The sequence below is a fragment of the Xenopus laevis genome, chromosome 3S, assembly GCF_017654675.1.
Source record: "Xenopus laevis strain J_2021 chromosome 3S, Xenopus_laevis_v10.1, whole genome shotgun sequence".
NCBI classification, from domain to species: Eukaryota; Metazoa; Chordata; class Amphibia; order Anura; family Pipidae; genus Xenopus; species Xenopus laevis.
The window spans coordinates 122068383-122086646 of record NC_054376.1 but is presented as its reverse complement, the minus strand read 5'-3'; the positions used below and the strand labels follow the sequence as shown (position 1 = coordinate 122086646).

The following is an 18264-nucleotide window of genomic DNA, read 5'->3' as shown; positions in this document are numbered from 1 at the left end:
GAAGCGAATTAGGAGATGAATAGTGATGGGCAAATCTGACCCATTTCGCACAACCAATTTTTTCACCCATTAGAGTCTATGGGCGTCATTTTCGTGGCGAAACTTGGTGAAAAATGATCGATCATCACTAGAGATGAATTTCTGTAATTTACTACTGAATCTTTATTACACCCTGACCAGTTAGGAGTTAGGCATCATGGCATGGATGAGTATCCTATGAATGACCTTTATATAAAAGAACTGGTAACAGTTCAAAGTAACTGAGCAATGAATACGTAGTATCCCCCTCAAAAATGTCATCTTGAATATGTTGCCTAAACCAACCACGCTTGGTCAGTTGTGTTCATAGAAGAACTGATAATATATATTCATGGCTTGCAAAATAGAACTGCAGGTATTTTTGTCTCAATGTAAATGAGGAAGAAAGGCGATTTCAGTATCAGTATAGAAAGTTTTCTCTTTGAAGGGATACTGTTTTTTTTTTAAAAAAAATTATCAGTTAATAGTGCTGCTCCAGCAGAATTCTGCACTGAAATTAGTTTTTCAAAAGAGCAAACAGATTTTTTTAAATATAATTTTGAAATCTGACATGGGGCTAGACATATTGTCAGTTTCCCAGGTGCCCCCAGTAATGTGACTTGTGCTCTGATAAACTTCAGTCACTCTTTACTGCTGTACTGTAAGTTGAAGTGATATCACCCCCTCCCTTCTCCCCACCCAGCAGCCTATCAGCAGAACAATGGGAAGGTAACCAGATAACAGCTCCCGGGATATATAAGAACAGCACTCAATAGTAAAAATCCAAGTCCCACTGCAACTCCTTCAGTTACATTGAGTAGGAGAAACAATTGCCTGTCAGAAAGCAAATCCATCCTAAAGTGTTGGCTCTTTGTGAAAGCGCATGACCAGGCAAAATGACCTGAGATGGCCATCAGTTGTGCCTGACAGTTGTAGCAAAGCAACACTGGCAATTTTTTTGCAATTGTGGTATCTAGGTACTCGATATATTCTTTATTGACATATATACATTTTGTATATTGAAATAAATGCTATCACTGGGATAGAGGATTTATTTCGATGTATACAAAGACTTCATTCTACAGGGCAGTGGTTTCCATGTCAGAGAAGCTCAATATAGGGGGTGGTGTGTTCTTTATCGCTATACTGGAACTTACGATACATAAATAGGACCTAGAGTGTATTTATGCTACATCCGTGACAATCAGTGTATGATGATACTGAGAGATCAGTGTAGTAGGATTACCACCACCTTCCCATGGTTTTTCTGTATCAGCACAATATGGCGTCTAAATGTAGCCATTAAAAATAGATGTTCAACGTGGATGAGCAGAGATGTTAAATGACCCCATGTAATTAGGGTGATAATGATCCACCTCATCTCATGACAAAGGGTAACTTGACATCTCTGCTTGGTGAGGTGGCAGCAATAACTGTAGCCTTCATACATTCGGCTTGATCATCATGGACACCTTCTTAAGAGAGTAGGCGCCCCCGCGGAATTCAGCCCAATATACTCCATCTTGGTAGCGGCTCCGGTAATGGCCTCCTCGATACCATATCCCATTGAGGTTGGAATGGGCGCACATGTTGTACCACCAGCCGCCCTTATGGAAATACGCACAGTTACCTTTAGAAAGATAAGGGGAAGTAAAATTCTAGCAGGAAAATCATAAATAGTAAAATATAACTTTTTCACGTGGAAAACCTATTGGCAGCATTGACTTTTGCTTGTGAGCAGCATCTTGCTTGTGAGCCACTGGTATGGGATCACTGAATTAGAGCATTCATGGGAGAGTACTCCCAGTAGTACTCCTAGGGGCAGATTTATCAAGGGTCCAATTTCGAAGTGTAAAATACTTCGAAATTCGACCCTGGAATTAAAATACTTCAAATATCAAAGTCAAAGTATTTTTCACCGAATTTGGCCATCGTACGATTTTACTTCGATGTGTGAAGACTTAGAAAATGGTTGTAGAAGGTCCCCATGGGCTAACATAGCATTGAAGTCCAAGTATTTTTGAAGAGACAGTACTTCGATTATCGAATGGTCGAATATTCAAACTATTTTTACTTCAAATCGAAGTCGAAGTAAGTTCGAAGTCGTAGTATCCTATTCGATGGTTGAAGTATCCAAAAAATTACTTTGAATTTCAAATTTTTTTACCTCGAAAATTCCCTCGAATTCAGTTCGACCCTTGATAAATCTGCCCCCTAGTGTCTTTCTAGTTTGTTGGGGTGAAAGGGGAGGTAGTTGGGGATCACTGAATTAGACCATTCAAGGCAGAGTACTCCTAGTGTGTTTCTAGTGTGTTGGGTTAGAAGGGAGGTAGTTGGGAATCACTGAAATAGACCATTCAAGGCAGAGTACTCCCAGTAGTACTCCAAGTCTCTTTCTAGTTTGTTGGGGTGAGAGGGGAGGTAGTTGGGGATCACTGAATTAGACCATTCAAGGCAGAGTACTCCTAGTGTGTTTCTAGTGTGTTGGGTTAGAAGGGAGGTAGTTGGGAATCACTGAAATAGACCATTCAAGGCAGAGTACTCCCAGTAGTACTCCAAGTCTCTTTCTAGTTTGTTGGGGTGAGAGGGGATGTAGTTGGGGATCACTGAATTAGACCATTCAAGGCAGAGTACTCCTAGTGTGTTTCTAGTGTGTTGGGTTAGAAGGGAGGTAGTTGGGAATCACTGAAATAGACCATTTAAGGCAGAGTAGTCCCAGAAGTACTCCTAGTGTCTTTCTAGTGTGTTGTGATGAGAGGGGATGTAGTTGGCGATGACTGAATTAGATCATTCAAATCAGAGTACTTCTAATGTCTTTCTAGTGTGGTGGGGTGAGAGGGGAGGTAGCTGGGATCACCGATTTAGACCATTCAAGGCAGAGTACTCCCAGTAGTACTCCTAGTGTTTTTCTAGTGTGTTGGAGTGAGAGGCGAGGTAGTTGGGGATCACTGAATTAGACCATTCAAGGCAGAGTACTTCTAGTAGTACTCCTAGTGTTTTTCTAGTGTGTTGGGGTGAGAGGGGAGGTAGTTGGGGATCACTGAATTAGACTATTCAAGGCAGAGTACTCCCAGTAGTACTCCTAGTGTTTTTCTAGTGTGTTGGGGTGAGAGGGGAGGTAGTTGGGGATCACTGAATTAGACCATTCAAAGCAGAGTACTCCTAGGGGCAGATTTATCAAGGGTTGAACTTTGTAAAGTTTGTAAAAACTCCCATGAACTCGAAATTTGAAAAAAAAAATTTCAAATTCGGGTGAATGGGATCGACCCGCAAACTCGGATCAAATTCAAATCTAATTCAAATAGAATTTGATTCAAGTTTTTTCACCAAAGAAACTCAATTTTCAGGAAGGCTGCAAACAACTCCAAATTGATCCCTGGACGTCCAAAATAGGCTAAAACAGCAATTTAGAATTTTTTTAAAAACTCGAATCGAATTTTTACTATTCCCTAGGCGAATTCCACAAAAAAAACTCGAAAATTGGGATTGACCTGCAAACTCGAATCAAATTCAAATCTAATTCCAAATGAATTCAATTCGAGTTTTTCACCAAAAGAAACTCGATATTCAGGAAGGCTGCAACCAACTCCAAATTGATCCCAGGACGACCCCATAGGCTAAAACAGCAAATAGTCAAATTCTTAAAGGGCAAATACATGATGAATTTCAAAAAATCTAATTAGAATTTTTTAAAAACTCAAATCAATTTTAACTATTCCCTAGTCGAATTCCACTAAAAAAAATTCGAAAATTCTAAATGTTCACTTCCACCCTTTATAAATCTGCTCCTTAGTGTCTTTCTAGTGTGTTGGGATGAGAGGGGAGGTAGTTGGGAAGTTCTGTTGCACAGGCTGTGATTTTTGTCTAACTCTGACTGGCAGGCAGGCTCGGACTGGCAATCTGTGGGTTCTGGCAAATGCCAGAGGAGCTGCTGTAGGTTGCCATAGTCAGTCACTATTTATTGGGCTGGTGGGGGACTGATTGGGCCTCTGTGTACTTAGTATACTAGGGCCTATTGTGAATCCCAGTCCAGACCTGGGGGATTGGAAGTCAGGTATTTTTTTTCCAGAGGAGTTGCCAACTGTAATTGTGACCCTAAATCTCACCTGTGTATGAATCTCTGTCCTTGTCGTTGGTGCTAAACTGTTTGTCACTGTGCCAAGAGAGAGAGTCCCCTGCGCTGCCACGATAATGGCCTAAGCGCAGCCGATAAAAATCACTCTCAGATTCCAGTCGGAAGTAGTCATATTCAGCTTTGGCGTGAAGGCCCAGCCAGTCTTCCATAATGATGAGGAGCTTGAAGCTTCCTTGGCTGGCCAACCAGTAAATATTCTCCAGACCCAACCAGTATTCTCCATTCAGGTTTCCAAATCCATTCTGCAAAGAGATGCACAATCTGAGACTAAAATACAAATCGATGCTGCCTACTCTAAATACATTGACTGCTTGTGCTCATAAGACTAATCTCTATCCTGTTTAGGTTCCCCTAATTTTTCTGTTTAATAATAACAAAAATAGGCAAAACATGCATTTCTGGCTTAAACATAAATGTGCTTTTAAGGGTTTATTACAATAAATATCAAGAACTTATCTCCCAAGCAAAAGTTGCAAGTAAATCCCAGACCTTACCCTCTGGAATATGGTTCTAGCAATCCATTTTTGACATCAGAGATTTCTGGGGCCCATGCAACCACCTATTCCTGTGCCCATTTACCCATTGCTGCCTCTAAAACAACCAAAAATGGACTCACCTTGTAGCTATTCCAGTTAGTAAAAAAGTTAGTTGATCCATCTTGACGTCTTTGGATGACAGTCCACCCTCCACCAGAGAGTTCCTGCTCACACCATGCTTGCATCACTTGGTTTCCTCCACGAGGCCTCAACAGGTAAATACCACTGGACTTTTGATTGCCACGCAGAGCATCATAGCAGTCCGTCCACGGTCCTGTCCAATGAGATGCCTTGTCAGTATTGCATTTTCCATGTTAATCAAATCAGTTTAATGTTAATTTCACATATTCAACTCTCCTGCTTTGTTAAAATACTGAACTTAGTATTGTAATTAGCTCTAAACAATAAAGATAAGCCAAGCTATTGTACACAATATGGCCAAAATTATGTGGATGAGAAAGCCACGTCCATTATTGTCAGCACAAGTGCCATCATATTATACAATATTCTGGGCAATTTGATGCTATCTACTACGTGGACACATTTTTGGAAGTGCTTTTCCAGTTTATGCAGGAAAATTACCTGGTGTACAAAGCAACTAGTTTGCAGACATGGAAGACTTTGACCTACACAGAGCCCTGACCTCAACCCAGTTGAAGACTTGTGGAATGAGTTGGAGTGCTGATGCAAGCCAGGCCTGTTTACCCAACATATGCCCAACATAAAAATCAAATTGCACCAACAATGTTCCAACATCTAGTGGTCTTTAAAGAATGGTAGGGGGCAAAGCTGTTTCAGCTGCAGATACAGGACAACTTCTTATTAATACCCTTGGTTTTGGAATGAGATGTTTGACGATCATAAGTCCACATACTGACCATACAGTGTAAAGCTCTTCATATGAAACGTCTCTTATTAGCCTTGCTAAATAGTCTTAGTTAAATGTAAGTACCTAATGATTCAGCAGCCTCTGTTACAATCACAGCAGGTACATTGGTTGTCTGAGCAGGGCCTTGTGCAACTGGAGAAACGTTCTTCTTGTCCAAAGTGATATCCATTTGATCTGCCTGTATTCCAGCGCTGTGTTTTTGTCTGGCATCCGAACCACTGGAGGAACCACTTGTCACAACTGAATGTGCAGGATTCTTTTTTTTTAAAAAAAAAAAAAAGCAATGCATTGTGAATAAAGTCAAGGTCAAGTTTCAATAACTTTATTAAAAAAAGCTCAGAGACCATAAAGTTTTAAGATGTTCCCGCTTGACCCATTCTCACCTGGCCAGCTTGTCGCTGAAGAATATTCTGCTGGCAGAGTTCTTCAAGGCGAGCGATGGTCGCACTCTGATTGTTAATTAAGAATGACAGGAAGTTGTATTTTTCCTGAAGTTCTTTGTACTTGGTTGCCAACTTTAGCACTTCAGAAGTAGCATTCAATCCTCCATCCTCCCCCTTAGAGGCTTCAGTTGACTCATTTTTTCTCTGCAGGACCTCATGAAAAAGCTGAGTTTGAAGGTTGCTGAGACTGGAACCCATATTCCTGTTTTCTTTGCGGAGTTGTTCCATTTCCATGATCACGTCATGGTCTATTTCAGCTAACTTTTTGAGTTCCTCAATCTCAGTCTGCTGGCGATTAAGCTCTTCCCTTAGAATATGCACCTCACTTTTGTTTACACCCAATGAAATAGGAAGCCTCCCTGTACTTATGCAGACAGCACCAGTTATTTTCTGCTGTGGTACCACAAATGTGTAAGTGCATTTAGACGGAGGCACCTCACTGCTTTCTGAATGCTCAGTGGTTTGCTGAAAATGGCAGAGCAAAGGTGCCACCATCAGCACAAGGAGCCAAAATAAGTTCATTTTTTAGGAATGGTGATGGGCACGAAATGTAGAGAAGATCTCATGTGACAACTGTAAATGAATGAAAGAGAAAGCTTATGAAAAGAGTATAATGAACACGATGCCTCTTTAAAGGGATACTGTCATGAGAAAAAAACATTTTTTTCAAAATGAATCAGTTAATAGTGCTGCTCCAGCAGAATTCTGCACTGAAATCCATTTCTCAAAAGAGCAAACAGATTTTTTTATATTCAATTTTGAAATTTGACATGGGGCTAGACATTTTGTCAATTTCCCAGCTGCCCCAAGTCATGTGACTTATAAACTTCAATCACTCTTTACTGCTGTACTGCAAGTTGGAGTGATATCACCCCCCTCCCTTTTTCCCCCCCAGCAGCCAAACAAAAGAACAATGGGAAGGTAAACAGATAGCAGCTCCCTAACACAAGATAACAGCTGCCTGGTAAATCTAAGAACAACACTCAATAGTAAAAACCCATGTCCCACTGAGACACATTCAGTTACATTGAGAAGGAAAAACAGCAGCCTGCCAGAAAGCATTTCTCTCCTAAAGTGCAGGCGCAAGTCACATGACCAGGGGCAGCTGGGAAATTGACAAAATGTCTAGCCCCATGTCAGATTTCAAAATTGAATATAAAAAAATCTGTTTGCTCTTTTGAGAAATGGATTTCAGTGCAGAATTCTGCTGGAGCAGCACTATTAACTGATTCATTTTGATAAAAAAATTTTTTCCCATAACAGTATCTCTTTAAAGTTAATTGAAGAACAGTATCTGTACTTATTTGTATTATGGATTCAACACTGGACACTGGAAATTGTATCTAACAAGCTGCTACAATTCTTTGTATTGTTGACTATTCAATAAATCCTATATCTTAAGATTAATGAAGACTTATTGATATATTTACATACCTTGGTAGGGTCTTCCAGCTTCCACCTTTTTATTTCTTGCACTTCTAGAGTCCCAAGCAAGATTCTGTATGGGGTATTTTCTTGCTTATTTTACTACAGCCAATCAGTAGCTGTGTCTACTTTCTTGTGTTGTTACAGTTTCAGCAAAGACTATTTCCCAGCAGAAAAAGAAATGTCTGAAAGCAGAATTTTTGCTTAGGAGAGTGGAAACATGTCAGATCCAAGAATGTCAGGGTTGGTGCTTGTGGTTAGAAATATTACATTGCTTTTTGGAACCTCTATAATATCTGTGTATAAGCTACCAGAGGAAAATATGTGTTACAGGGCCAGGAGTGGGTTATTTGATTCCCGGATCTGAGAACAATCATGTTTAAGGTATGTTTTCAAACTGTGCTTGTTTTTCCAATGAGACTCAACATAGTCGATCAAAAGTTAGGAATCCCCAGCTTGGTCCCATATTTGTTTGAAGGTTGAAGGTCATAGCTAAGGTTATGGAGCTCAACTGGAACAGGATTAAAGACAACTTATTGAGAGGGTTGATTTATTTAGGTGATTGTTATTTCAGTATTGCTTACCCCACTACTAGGAACATTGAGACAACTAACTAGATCTGGGAATGGAATGGGGCTGTAGAGCAAAAATAAATAAATAAATAAAAAAAATTGCCAGCACTATTGGAATGTCACTACCACCCATAGGGGGAAATTCACTAAAGGGCGAATTTTCACCTGGGAAGGCGTTGCCACTTCGTCAGACGTTAATTCCAGGGGCGATCCTGGCCCCTCTGCTGCCCCCCCTCCCCCAGAAATTCGCTCTTAAAGTACCAGGAGCAGCATTTTTGCTGCCCCTGGTACCTTGTGGGGCACTGCCGCCTGAGGCGACAGCCTCAACTTGCCTCATTGGCGAAGCACCCCTGGTTAATTCGCAGCGCATAAGCTACTTCATCAAAATGCAAAGTTACATCTCGGAAGGCAAACGCTGGCGAAGTTTCTGTAGCGTAAATTCAAGCATTTCATAGCAAACATTCGCCAACGTTCATTTCTGCCTAGAGAAACTTCATAGTACACTTACGCTTAGGTCAATGTGAATAGGACATTTACATATAGGTCATATATACGTCTTTATTAGAGATGTTGGTGCAAATGATTGAAGTGGCCACTTATTATTACACATGTCCAAGGAAGCAAAATAAAGACAAAAGAGACCCTCTAATGTCCTAGACATGAGCCCACCCTAAAACAAATGTGACATGACCCTCAAATTGTAATAAAAAAATATATTTAACAGTCACATCTTTTAAACCACTTTAAAATATGAAAAAAACGCCAGTGTTTTTTTTTCTTTTCATTTTTATAACTTTTCAGCATGCAGGATATGATGTCACTGACATAAGATTGAGGAGGATGAAGCTTCATCTTAACAGTTCGCCAGGTATAACCTGGAGAAGGAAACTCTGGTGAAATGGGTAACGTAATAGAAAATTCGCACTTAAATGGAGAATTCAACCCTTTAAGAAATAAACCCTTACCCCCCACGTAGACCCCCCTCCTCCTCCCCCCCAGCCTAACTGCCCCCTGGGGAAATGCCCCATACCTTAAACTTACCCCTCGGCGCAGTTTCTGGCATCCAAGTTCCACACAGCCATCTTCCGGTTCGTCGGTAAGCTGAGCGGGAGATCGGCGCATGCGTAGTTGGAGCAATTTGCCGGTTTGCGACAGCTACGCATGCGCTGAAACTCACGAAAATTGCCGAAGCGCCGGAAGAAGACAAAGACCGGGAAGATGGCTGCGTGCAACTCGGATGCCAGAAACTGCGCCGAAGGGTAAGTATATATTATTGGGCATTTCCCCGGGTGGCAGTTAGGCTGGGGGACGAGGGAGGGGGGTCTACGTGGGGTGGGGGGTACGGGTTTATTTCTTAAAGGGTTGAATTCTCCTTTAAGTAAATTTGTGGAGTAACGATCATTAGCCTGAGCATTAATTCGCCTGGCGAAAGGGTGCGAAACTTCGTTGGCGATGTTCTCTTGCGCTAGTGAATTGTCCTTTACGCTTGTTAGTAAATTTGCAATGTACCTGCGGATTGGATTTCTGGCAAATTTTTGCTAGCACCGGCCACTTTGCCCTTTAGTAAATTTGCCCCAATGATGGAAAATTCTTACATGTGCAATAATTGGCCTTGGCCATTTGTGGGATGCTCAAGATGAAATTAAGCAAGTTGGAAGCTTGACCTCTCTCATCATCTGTTTTTCCAAGAAAAAAATTTCGAAAATTCTAATTGGAATTTTCACTTCGACCCTTAAAGGGGAAATATCACGAAAATTTTAATATAATATAAACTACATCATACTGAAATAAGAAACTTTCTAAATACACTCAATTAAATTTCTGTACCATTTCTCAAATAATCAAGTTTATCTTCACTATCCCTCTCTCAGCATCTGTTTCTCTTCATTCTGTCTTCATGCAGCAGTTGGGTGTCAGATATTTATTGACGGTTAGATCCAATATATCTTATAGGGGGGCTCCTTTTGCCTAGAAGATGTATTAGAGATCACTCTATTAAAATCACCAGACATCATGTCTCTCTACATGCAGAATTTGTGCAAAAGGCAGTTATTTTCTTCTGCATGAAGACAGAATGAAGAGAAACAGATGCTGAGAGAGGGATAGTGAAGATAAACGTCATTATTTCAGAAACGATAAGAAAGTTTCTTATTTCAGTATGATGAAGTATTATAAATCTGCCTCCTAGTGTCAGGGGCATGGCAATAGTGCTAACATTTCCTAAGTGCTAATATTTCACAAGTGCTTAGAAATGGCAATTAAACAAGGCAGTTGGATTGACAAGGCTCAAGGCACGAAAATCCCTTCAATCAACATCGAACCAGCTGAGAACCAAGAAAACACTGATTTGTCTTTTACTTCACACTTCAAAATGTTTCTTTCCTGTATTTCTCCTGTTTGCACATTTCTGCTTTCAAGAGATCTCTTAAAACACACTTATTTCGAGAAGCCTCCCCTCACTATGTTTAGCTATCAAATGCAATACCATATGCTACATCCCTCGCCTGCTTATTCCTTGGCCACGCCCACAGCTTGGGGCAAATTCACTAAGATTCGTAGTTGCGCCAGGCGTAACTTCGCCGCATTTCGCCAAACTTCGCCGGCGTAGTTTCGCCAGCGCTTCGCAAATTCACTAAAATTCGAAGTTGCGCTCAGGGGTAGCGTAAGGTTGCGAAGTTGCGCTAGCGTTGATTCACTAAGTGAAGCGAAGTTACGCTAGCGATGGTTAATTTGCATACGGTGCCAAATTCAAATTTCAATGGAGGAATACGTAGAATCACTACAAATGCCTGGGAAACCTTCAAAACATCAAATAAAATGTTTATTTTGCCCTACACATGAGCCCACTGTATAGTTAAGTTGCCATGAGTCAGGAAATGTAGGGGGGAAGGAGGGGAGCCCCAAAAAATTTTTCGATCTTTTTCAGCCTATCACCCATAATATAGAAAAAACGCCAGCGTTTTTTGGGACTTAGAAAAAATTTGAACTTTTTTTGAAGCAATCCCTATCTACTCTATTGCGCTTCGCCTGGTCTGAGGTGGCGAAGGAAGTCTAGCGTAAAAGGTAGCGTTCAGTACACTGCGCGCGTTAGTGAATTTGCGTAGCTACGTCCGTAGCGAAAATTCGCCAGGCGTAAGGGTGCGAAGTAACACTAGCGAATTTACGCCAGCGTTCGTTAGTGAATTTGCGAAGTAACGAAAATGCCCAACGCTAGCGAATTGACGCTAGCGTTCGGCGCTTCGGCGCTTAGTGAATTTGCCCCCTTGTGTCTCATCCCATTCTCCTTCTCATAGATTGTAAGCTCTTTTGCACAGGGCCTTTCTCCCCTTTTGTACCGGTACTGGTTGTTATGTATGTAACTCTGTATGTTATATGTATGTAATTCATGTGATTTCTTTGTATAAACACATTCATTTTACAGCCTACGCAATATATTGGTGCTCTAAAAATACATTTAATAATAATATTACTCCACTGTTCTGGCTTATCATACAAATTTCTCCTTTTTACACTATGTATCTCCTATAAACAACATTCCCAGCACCCCTATCATTAAAGGGCAAATTAGCAAGGAATGCAAATGCAGAAAGGCATGGTATGCATGACAGATAGAAGATAAAGTGACAGTCAGCAGGCCTGGTAAAGGAGCTGCATCCTGCTAACAGCTACAGATGGGTCCGATTTGTTTATACCACAAGGTTAAGAAACTCTACAGGCACCGGAGATCTGTGAAATGAAAAATTAACCCTTAACTGCTCAGGAGTAATTTTTCTCTCCAATCCCGAGCGTACATATCCCCTTATCGTTAGAATATGATGTATATGCTTCTAATTATTTAGCAGTTTCTATAAAATGATTACTAAATACAACAAAAGAGATGATACTATAGGAAAGTATAAGGTTTTTTTCTTACCCAGGGGCCTTATTTATCAAAGTCACAATTTCTCTTATCATTTAAATCCATAAAGTCAGACCGAAGTAGAATTTCACGATTGGACCGTATTGATTAATAAAATATTACAATTTTATCAGATCAGGGACATACTTAGAAAAATCGAGCGAAAATCAGAATCGTACGAGTTTTTTCCCGAACCGCTCAATTTTTCAGGCTTTTCCACTAAAGTTTTCAGTTTTTTTCCCGTGAAATTCCAAAATAGTCAGATTTTTGGGCTAATTCCAACACAGACCACATAAACTTCCAAATAGTTTAAGGACCTCCCCCATTGACTTATATACAACCTAGCTAGGTCTGATACGCAGGATTTTAGGATTCAGACTTTTTCCATCCTCGATGTATAATAAATCTTGAAAAATTCTAGTTTTTTTTTTCCACTAAAAATTTGGATTTTATAGTAAAAAAAAATAATTGAATTTTCCAAGTTTTTGGCATTGAGACTTTAATAAATAACCCCCTTGATGTTGTTATTAGACCCTTTAGTCCTATTTGGACTAAAACTCTTAACATTTTTTATATTTCTTATCAACTGTTCTTTAGAGGTAGAGGATGTCTGGTATCAGAAACTGTTATAACTATTGGTCCCTGCAGCAAAATCTGCAGTTCTAGGCAATTATCAGTTATAACAAAGCCATGGATTTATAGCAGAACTATAATTTCTGGCATTCTAGTTAGGCTTACAGTGTCACAGTTTGGGCTTGAATGATCTATAAAAAAGTGGTACTTTGTACAATAAAAGTTTCACTATATAGGATAACTACTGACATTCAAAGCTGGATAAAGAAAAAAAAGGAATACTCTGCATTTAGATATTTCCGAGAGAAGGTTCTCAAATTCCTTTCCTGTTATATATAAAGTAAAATCCCTTACCTGGTGGCTGCGTAGAGGCAAAGGCAGGAATCTGTTTATTCCATGGATGCTCCCTGGGATGGAACTGAGACAGAGAGGGAGTGAGAGACTGTTTATTTAGGATTGACGGCTGCTGTATAATGAACTGTAATCTACAAGCAACACCCCCCCCCCAAATATGCAGGAATGTGCTACTTTGTATTGTTGTCACACTCACACCAGAGCCCTGTCCCCACAGAACTGCTTGTCTTGTTAGGACTGAGGAAGTTCATGTTCAGGACAGCTTGCAGTTGGTCACCTTTTTTTGCTGCCTCTTTCTATATGAAAGTCTGGATCTTCATTGTTAAAGGGGACCCGTCAACCAAAAAAAATATTTAAAATCCTATTTTATCACATTAGTCAAGCAAAATGAACTTTAATTACACTGTAGAAATTATTTGAAACTTGTTTCCATCAGTCTGGGAAAAATTAATTATAACAAGCAGGGAGCAGTCATTTTGTGCCAGGCTCAAATTTGCAGCAAATTTGCATATTACGGTGTCAAAAAAATAATAATCAGACACCGGCGACAATTAAACGGATGCCCATTGACTTTAGTGTGCGTCAATTGTTGCCGGCGTTGATTTTGACGCCAGCTAATTGTCGCCGGCGTCAAAAATCCTGTTTTGCAAATTTCACAGGAAATTAGCGAATTTCATGGCGAAACGGGACAAATTCGCAGTATCCAGAAAATTACCCTCCGCCCCTGAGTCCACAAATACGGACAGTTTAACAGAGCCCGTAGGCCAAGTTAGTTTAACTGGTAACAAGACTTTAGAGGCAGATTGGGGAGAGGAAACTCCTGCGCCCAAATGGAGCTCCCCTTCTCCATTTAGGCTTCGGAGTTTCCCGGCCTCTTAGAACATTGGTTCAGAAAATGTCCCTTCTCACCACAGTACATACAGAGACCCATGGAACGCCTGCGTGCCTTTTCCTCAGGAGTTAGGTGGGATATGCCTAATTGCATAGGCTCCTCCTGAGGTAGAGGCACAAAGGGGTTAGGAGATTTCACATTGGTCACCACATTGGATCTTATATTGGTAACCCCAGAGAAGTTTGTACTCCTCTCACCCCTTCTCTCCCTTTGCCTTCTATCTACCTGGATGGCGAGGGACATGAGACCATCCAGGTTAGAAAGCAGGGGGTAATTAACCAGACTATCCTTTACAGAATCGGATAACCCCAACCGGAATTGACTCCTTAGAGCCAAATCATTCCACCCAGTCTCCACTGCCCACCGGCGGAATTCGGTGCAATACACCTCCGCATCCCTTTTCCCTTGGCGCAACTTACGAATCGCGGTATCGGCAGATGATGCACGATCCGGGTTATCGTAAAGAATGGCCATGCTGTTAAAGAAGGTGTCTAGGGAATAACGAGCAGGGTCTGAAGAAGGCAGCCTGAGGGCCCAAATTTGGGGGTCACCCAAAAGCAGGGTCATTATGAACCTTACTTTCTCCTCATCAGATTGAAAAGAATGAGGAAAGAAACTAAGGTACAGCTTACAAGCCTCTTTAAAAACAAAAAATTTAGTGCGATCCCCACTGAACCTTTCGGGGAACACAATCTTGGGTTCATGGGGTTTAGATGAGTTACCCCAACTGGCAGAAGAACCCACAGGAGGTGCAGGAACAGGATTAGGCGGCTGCTGCGAAGGCCCCAACTGGCGGGTCAGATTGTGGAACCCTTGAAGCAAATAATTTTTGATTTTGCTCTTGCTCCTCCATACGTTGCAGCAAGGTAGCGAGCAACATCTCAGTGGAAGTTTGAGGTGTAGCAGAGGCAGCAGCAGCTTCATGACCATCGTCCTCCATGGCCCGTGATAATGTCACGGCCGGCACCCAATACCAGAACAGGTGCCAAGTACCCTGGTCTCGGCTCGGCTTCACCAGTAGTTTGACCACCGTTGGGCTTTGGGAGGAGCCCTCAGCTTACTTGGGTGCCGAGATGTTCTGGCTAGCAGAGGGGCACGGCAGGTAAATAGTCTTTTGGGCCGAAGGTCACGGTACAAATGGAACAGGCAAGAGAATCGTCAGACAGGCAGGGTCGAGGCAGGCAGATATCAAGAATCGTCAGGCAGGCAAGGGTCAAACCGGGTAATCAAACAGATGGGGTCAGGCAGAAAGAGTAGTCGAGATGCAGGCAAAGGTCAGGATTCGGATATCAGAATAGTCAGGAACAGGCAGGGATCAAAACCGGAATAACAGATACAAATTTCACAGGAACAGACAGCACAAGGCTTCAGGAACCACCAGAATCAAGATTCTATCACGGGAACTGGCTGGGAGTAAGAATGGGCCTTAAATACCTCCAAATTTTGCGCCAAAACGTGCCCAATGCGCGCTGTACCTTTAAGCGGCGCGCCCTAGAGAACCAAGATGGTGCCGGCGCTGGAGGCCGGAACAGAAGCGCGGTGGCGTGGCGGCCGTCCACGCCGCCGCACCACTAGACCACCAGGTAATTTTATTACAGTAGGTTAAACAAGGGGTTATACTGTTCCTTTAAACTATTGCAAAAAATTACATACCTCCCAACATTTTGCAAATAGAAAGAGGGACGAAAAAATTTGCCATGATCCGCGAATCGAAAAATGTTTGACCACGGTCATTTTTTTGTGGCCACAACCGATAATTACCATGTTCATTTTACAAAATTTGGCAGATTATGAAAGTTTGGACACATTTCTGTGGTTTTTATGTGTTATAACAGTTTTGCTAATGAAGGTGAATTGCCCTTTAAGCTGCAAGTCAGTTTCCCCAAGAGACCTGCTTATCTTAAATTGTTACAATTGTTTCTTTGCTTATCTTAAATTGTTACAAAAGTATCCAAAAGTATACCTGCCACATATTCTGGACTCTCTGCCAAAAGCCAATTAAATTAGAAACGTTGTATCTTTTTCTGGCTGTTCAGTTCAGGAGATCAAAGAGAGAGTCGGGACATTTCAGTAACAATCCGGGACTGTGGGTAGAGTGCGTGATTTCTACCAACCCTGAAATCAGAAACCAGACCTACAACTCTGTGCGGCTCATTTATAAACTTTGCGCAGGGCAGATTGGTTCGCACAGTGAATATTTTTGCCCTGCGCATGGCTGAATAAGAGAATTGCAAATTTTTTCACAATGCAAATGTCAAAAATCGCAAATATTTATGCGCACACACTGCGTTTGAATTACGCCAGAACTTTGATTGCTGGGAAAACAGTTGTGAATTTAAGTTATTGTCAGCGCTAAGGTACTTATTGGGGTCCCCCAGGGCTCAGTATTGGGTCCACTTTTATTTAACTTGTTCATTAATGACATAGGAGAGGGTGTTGTAAGTAATGTATCAGTGTTTGCAGATGACACAAAACTATCAGCCCAATTAATTCCATCCAGGATGTGGCACTTGCAACAGGATCTTGACAAACTGGCAATCTGGGCAGCTAAGTGGCAAATGAGATTCAATGTTGATAAATGTAAAGTCCTGCACCTGGGATGTAACAATATTCACTTATACCCTTAATGGGACTGCACTAGGCAAATCCATTATGGAAAAGGACCTTGGAGTCCTTGTAGATGAGAAACTTGTCTGTAGCAAGCAATGCCAGTCAGCAGCATCAAGGGCAAATAAGGTCTTGAGCTGTATTAAAAGGGGCATAGAGTCACGGGAGGAGGGGGTCATTCTTCCACTGTATAGAGCACTTGTAAGGCCCCATCTAGACTATGCCGTACAGTTTTGGTCTCCATCACTCAAACAGGACATTATTGTATTAGAGAGGGTACAGAGAAGGGCAACTAAGCCGGTAAAAGTTATGGAAAATCTTAGCTATGAGGAAAGACTGGCCAAATTGGGGATGTTCACGCTGGAGAAGAGGCGCTTAAGGGGAGATATGATGACTATGTATAAATATATAAGGGGATCATACAGTGTTGGACTGGCCCACCAGGATACCAGGAAAACTCCCGTTGGGCCCAGGTGTCAGTGGCCCCTCATGCTGCTAAACATTTAGCCTATTTCATGGCCATTCCCTATTTCTATGAGAACAACGAGGCTAAATAGATGGAATAATAGATTATAGGATTATAGTAGGCAAAAAAAGAGACAAGGAGAATAGAGTTGAGTGAGGAGAGGAAGATAATAGGACTGTGAGTGGGCCCCTGGTTTTAGGTTTTTGGGTGGGCCCCTGGTGTCCCAGTCTGACACTGGGATCATATAATAATCTCTCTAATGATTTATTTACCAGTAGGTCTTTCCAGCTGACACAAAGTCACCAATTCTGTTTAGAGGAAAAGAGGTTCTGCCTAAATATTGGGAAGGGGTTTGTTACAGTGAGAGCTGTGAAGATGTGGAATTGTCTCCCTGAATCAGTGGTACAGGCTGATACATTAGATAGGTATAAGAAGGGGTTGGATGGTGTTTAGCAAGTGAGGGAATACAGGGATATGGGAGATAGCTCATAGTACAAGTTGATCCAGGGACTGGTCCCATTGCCATTTTGGAGTCAGGAAGGAATTTTTTCCCCCTCTGAGGCAAATTGGAGAGACTTCAGATGGTTTTTTTTGACTTCCTCTGGATCAACTGGCAGTTAGGCAGGTTAAAAAAGTTTTTTTCAACCTAACTTACTATGCTACTATTTTACTATGTTACTTAGTAGCACTGAACTTCTGGGAATTGCTAGGATTTGTAGCTTCACAACAGTAGGAGCTTGGAGAATGGTGAGTACATATATTCATATATAATACACAAAAGCTGTGAATATCCTGTAAATTATATCCTTATAAACGGTGAGTTCTGATGTCATCAGTTATAAACGGTGAGTTCTGATATCATTTCTGTCACATGACTCACTGAAATTTGTGTATTATAATAAATAAAGTACCCCCAGTTGTAAAATATGAGGATATTAGAAGTTACCTCGGAGTTCCATGACCTGTATAAAAACACTCGGCCTTCGGCCTCGTGTTTTTATATGGTCATGAAACTCCTCGGTAACTTATAATATCCTTATATTTTACAAGAGGGGGTACTTTATTCACTATATATTCATATATACTAAGCATATAACACCCCACACACACGGCTCCCTTTGATTGCGCTTCACATTCTGATGGGCATGAGTGTGGCAAGTTTCCCTTACGAGGTTTCTAATACAGAAGTGAAGTCAAATTGGTAATGAAAAGTCAGGTGATCAGGTAGAGCAGGGGAGCCCAAAATGTAGATAGGGATCTACCAGTAGACCTTTAGCTGGTGATCAGTAGATCTCAAGCCTCTGTCAACAAACAGCTTGTCTATATCCCCCTCTCATTTCATGCTTTTCATTCAGATATTTATTATGTTAAGGTTACATAAGAAATAGATGTTTGTTATATGTAGCAATATACATTTTCTCATGAATCAATATTTAAGTAACATTTTCCATGGAAC

At 41.3% G+C, this 18264-nt stretch overlaps 1 protein-coding gene across 2 annotated transcripts; it reads right to left on the bottom strand.

Moving 5' to 3' along the window:
* Nucleotides 1-877: 877 nt before the first annotated feature.
* angptl6.S (angiopoietin like 6 S homeolog) lies at nt 878-12970 on the bottom strand. Of its 2 annotated transcripts, XM_018256272.2 has the most exons (7): nt 12844-12968; nt 7456-7631; nt 5962-6594; nt 5642-5834; nt 4770-4963; nt 4125-4395; nt 878-1648 (listed from the first exon to the last, which is right to left on the bottom strand). In XM_018256272.2, exons 3-7 carry the CDS (start codon nt 6541-6543, stop codon nt 1461-1463), a joined length of 1428 nt encoding a protein of 475 aa, XP_018111761.1. In that variant the 5' UTR covers nt 6544-6594; nt 7456-7631; nt 12844-12968; the 3' UTR covers nt 878-1460. The 2 variants fall into 2 exon arrangements, with proteins under 2 accessions (XP_018111761.1, XP_018111763.1); XM_018256274.2 differs by lacking the exon at nt 7456-7631 and having other exon boundaries at nt 12844-12970.
* Nucleotides 12971-18264: the final 5294 nt, after the last annotated feature.

Bases quoted from the DNA above. Each gene is read 5' to 3' on its own strand.
- angptl6.S (XM_018256274.2), bottom strand. From the start codon at position 6,543: ATGAACTTATTTTGGCTCCTTGTGCTGATGGTGGCACCTTTGCTCTGC. The intron at 5,835-5,961 runs GTGAGAATGGGT...TTAAAAAAAAAG, and splicing joins TTCAGCGACAAGCTGGCCAG to AATCCTGCACATTCAGTTGT. The intron at 4,964-5,641 runs GTACTTACATTT...CTCATTGGACAG, and splicing joins AGAGGCTGCTGAATCATTAG to GACCGTGGACGGACTGCTAT.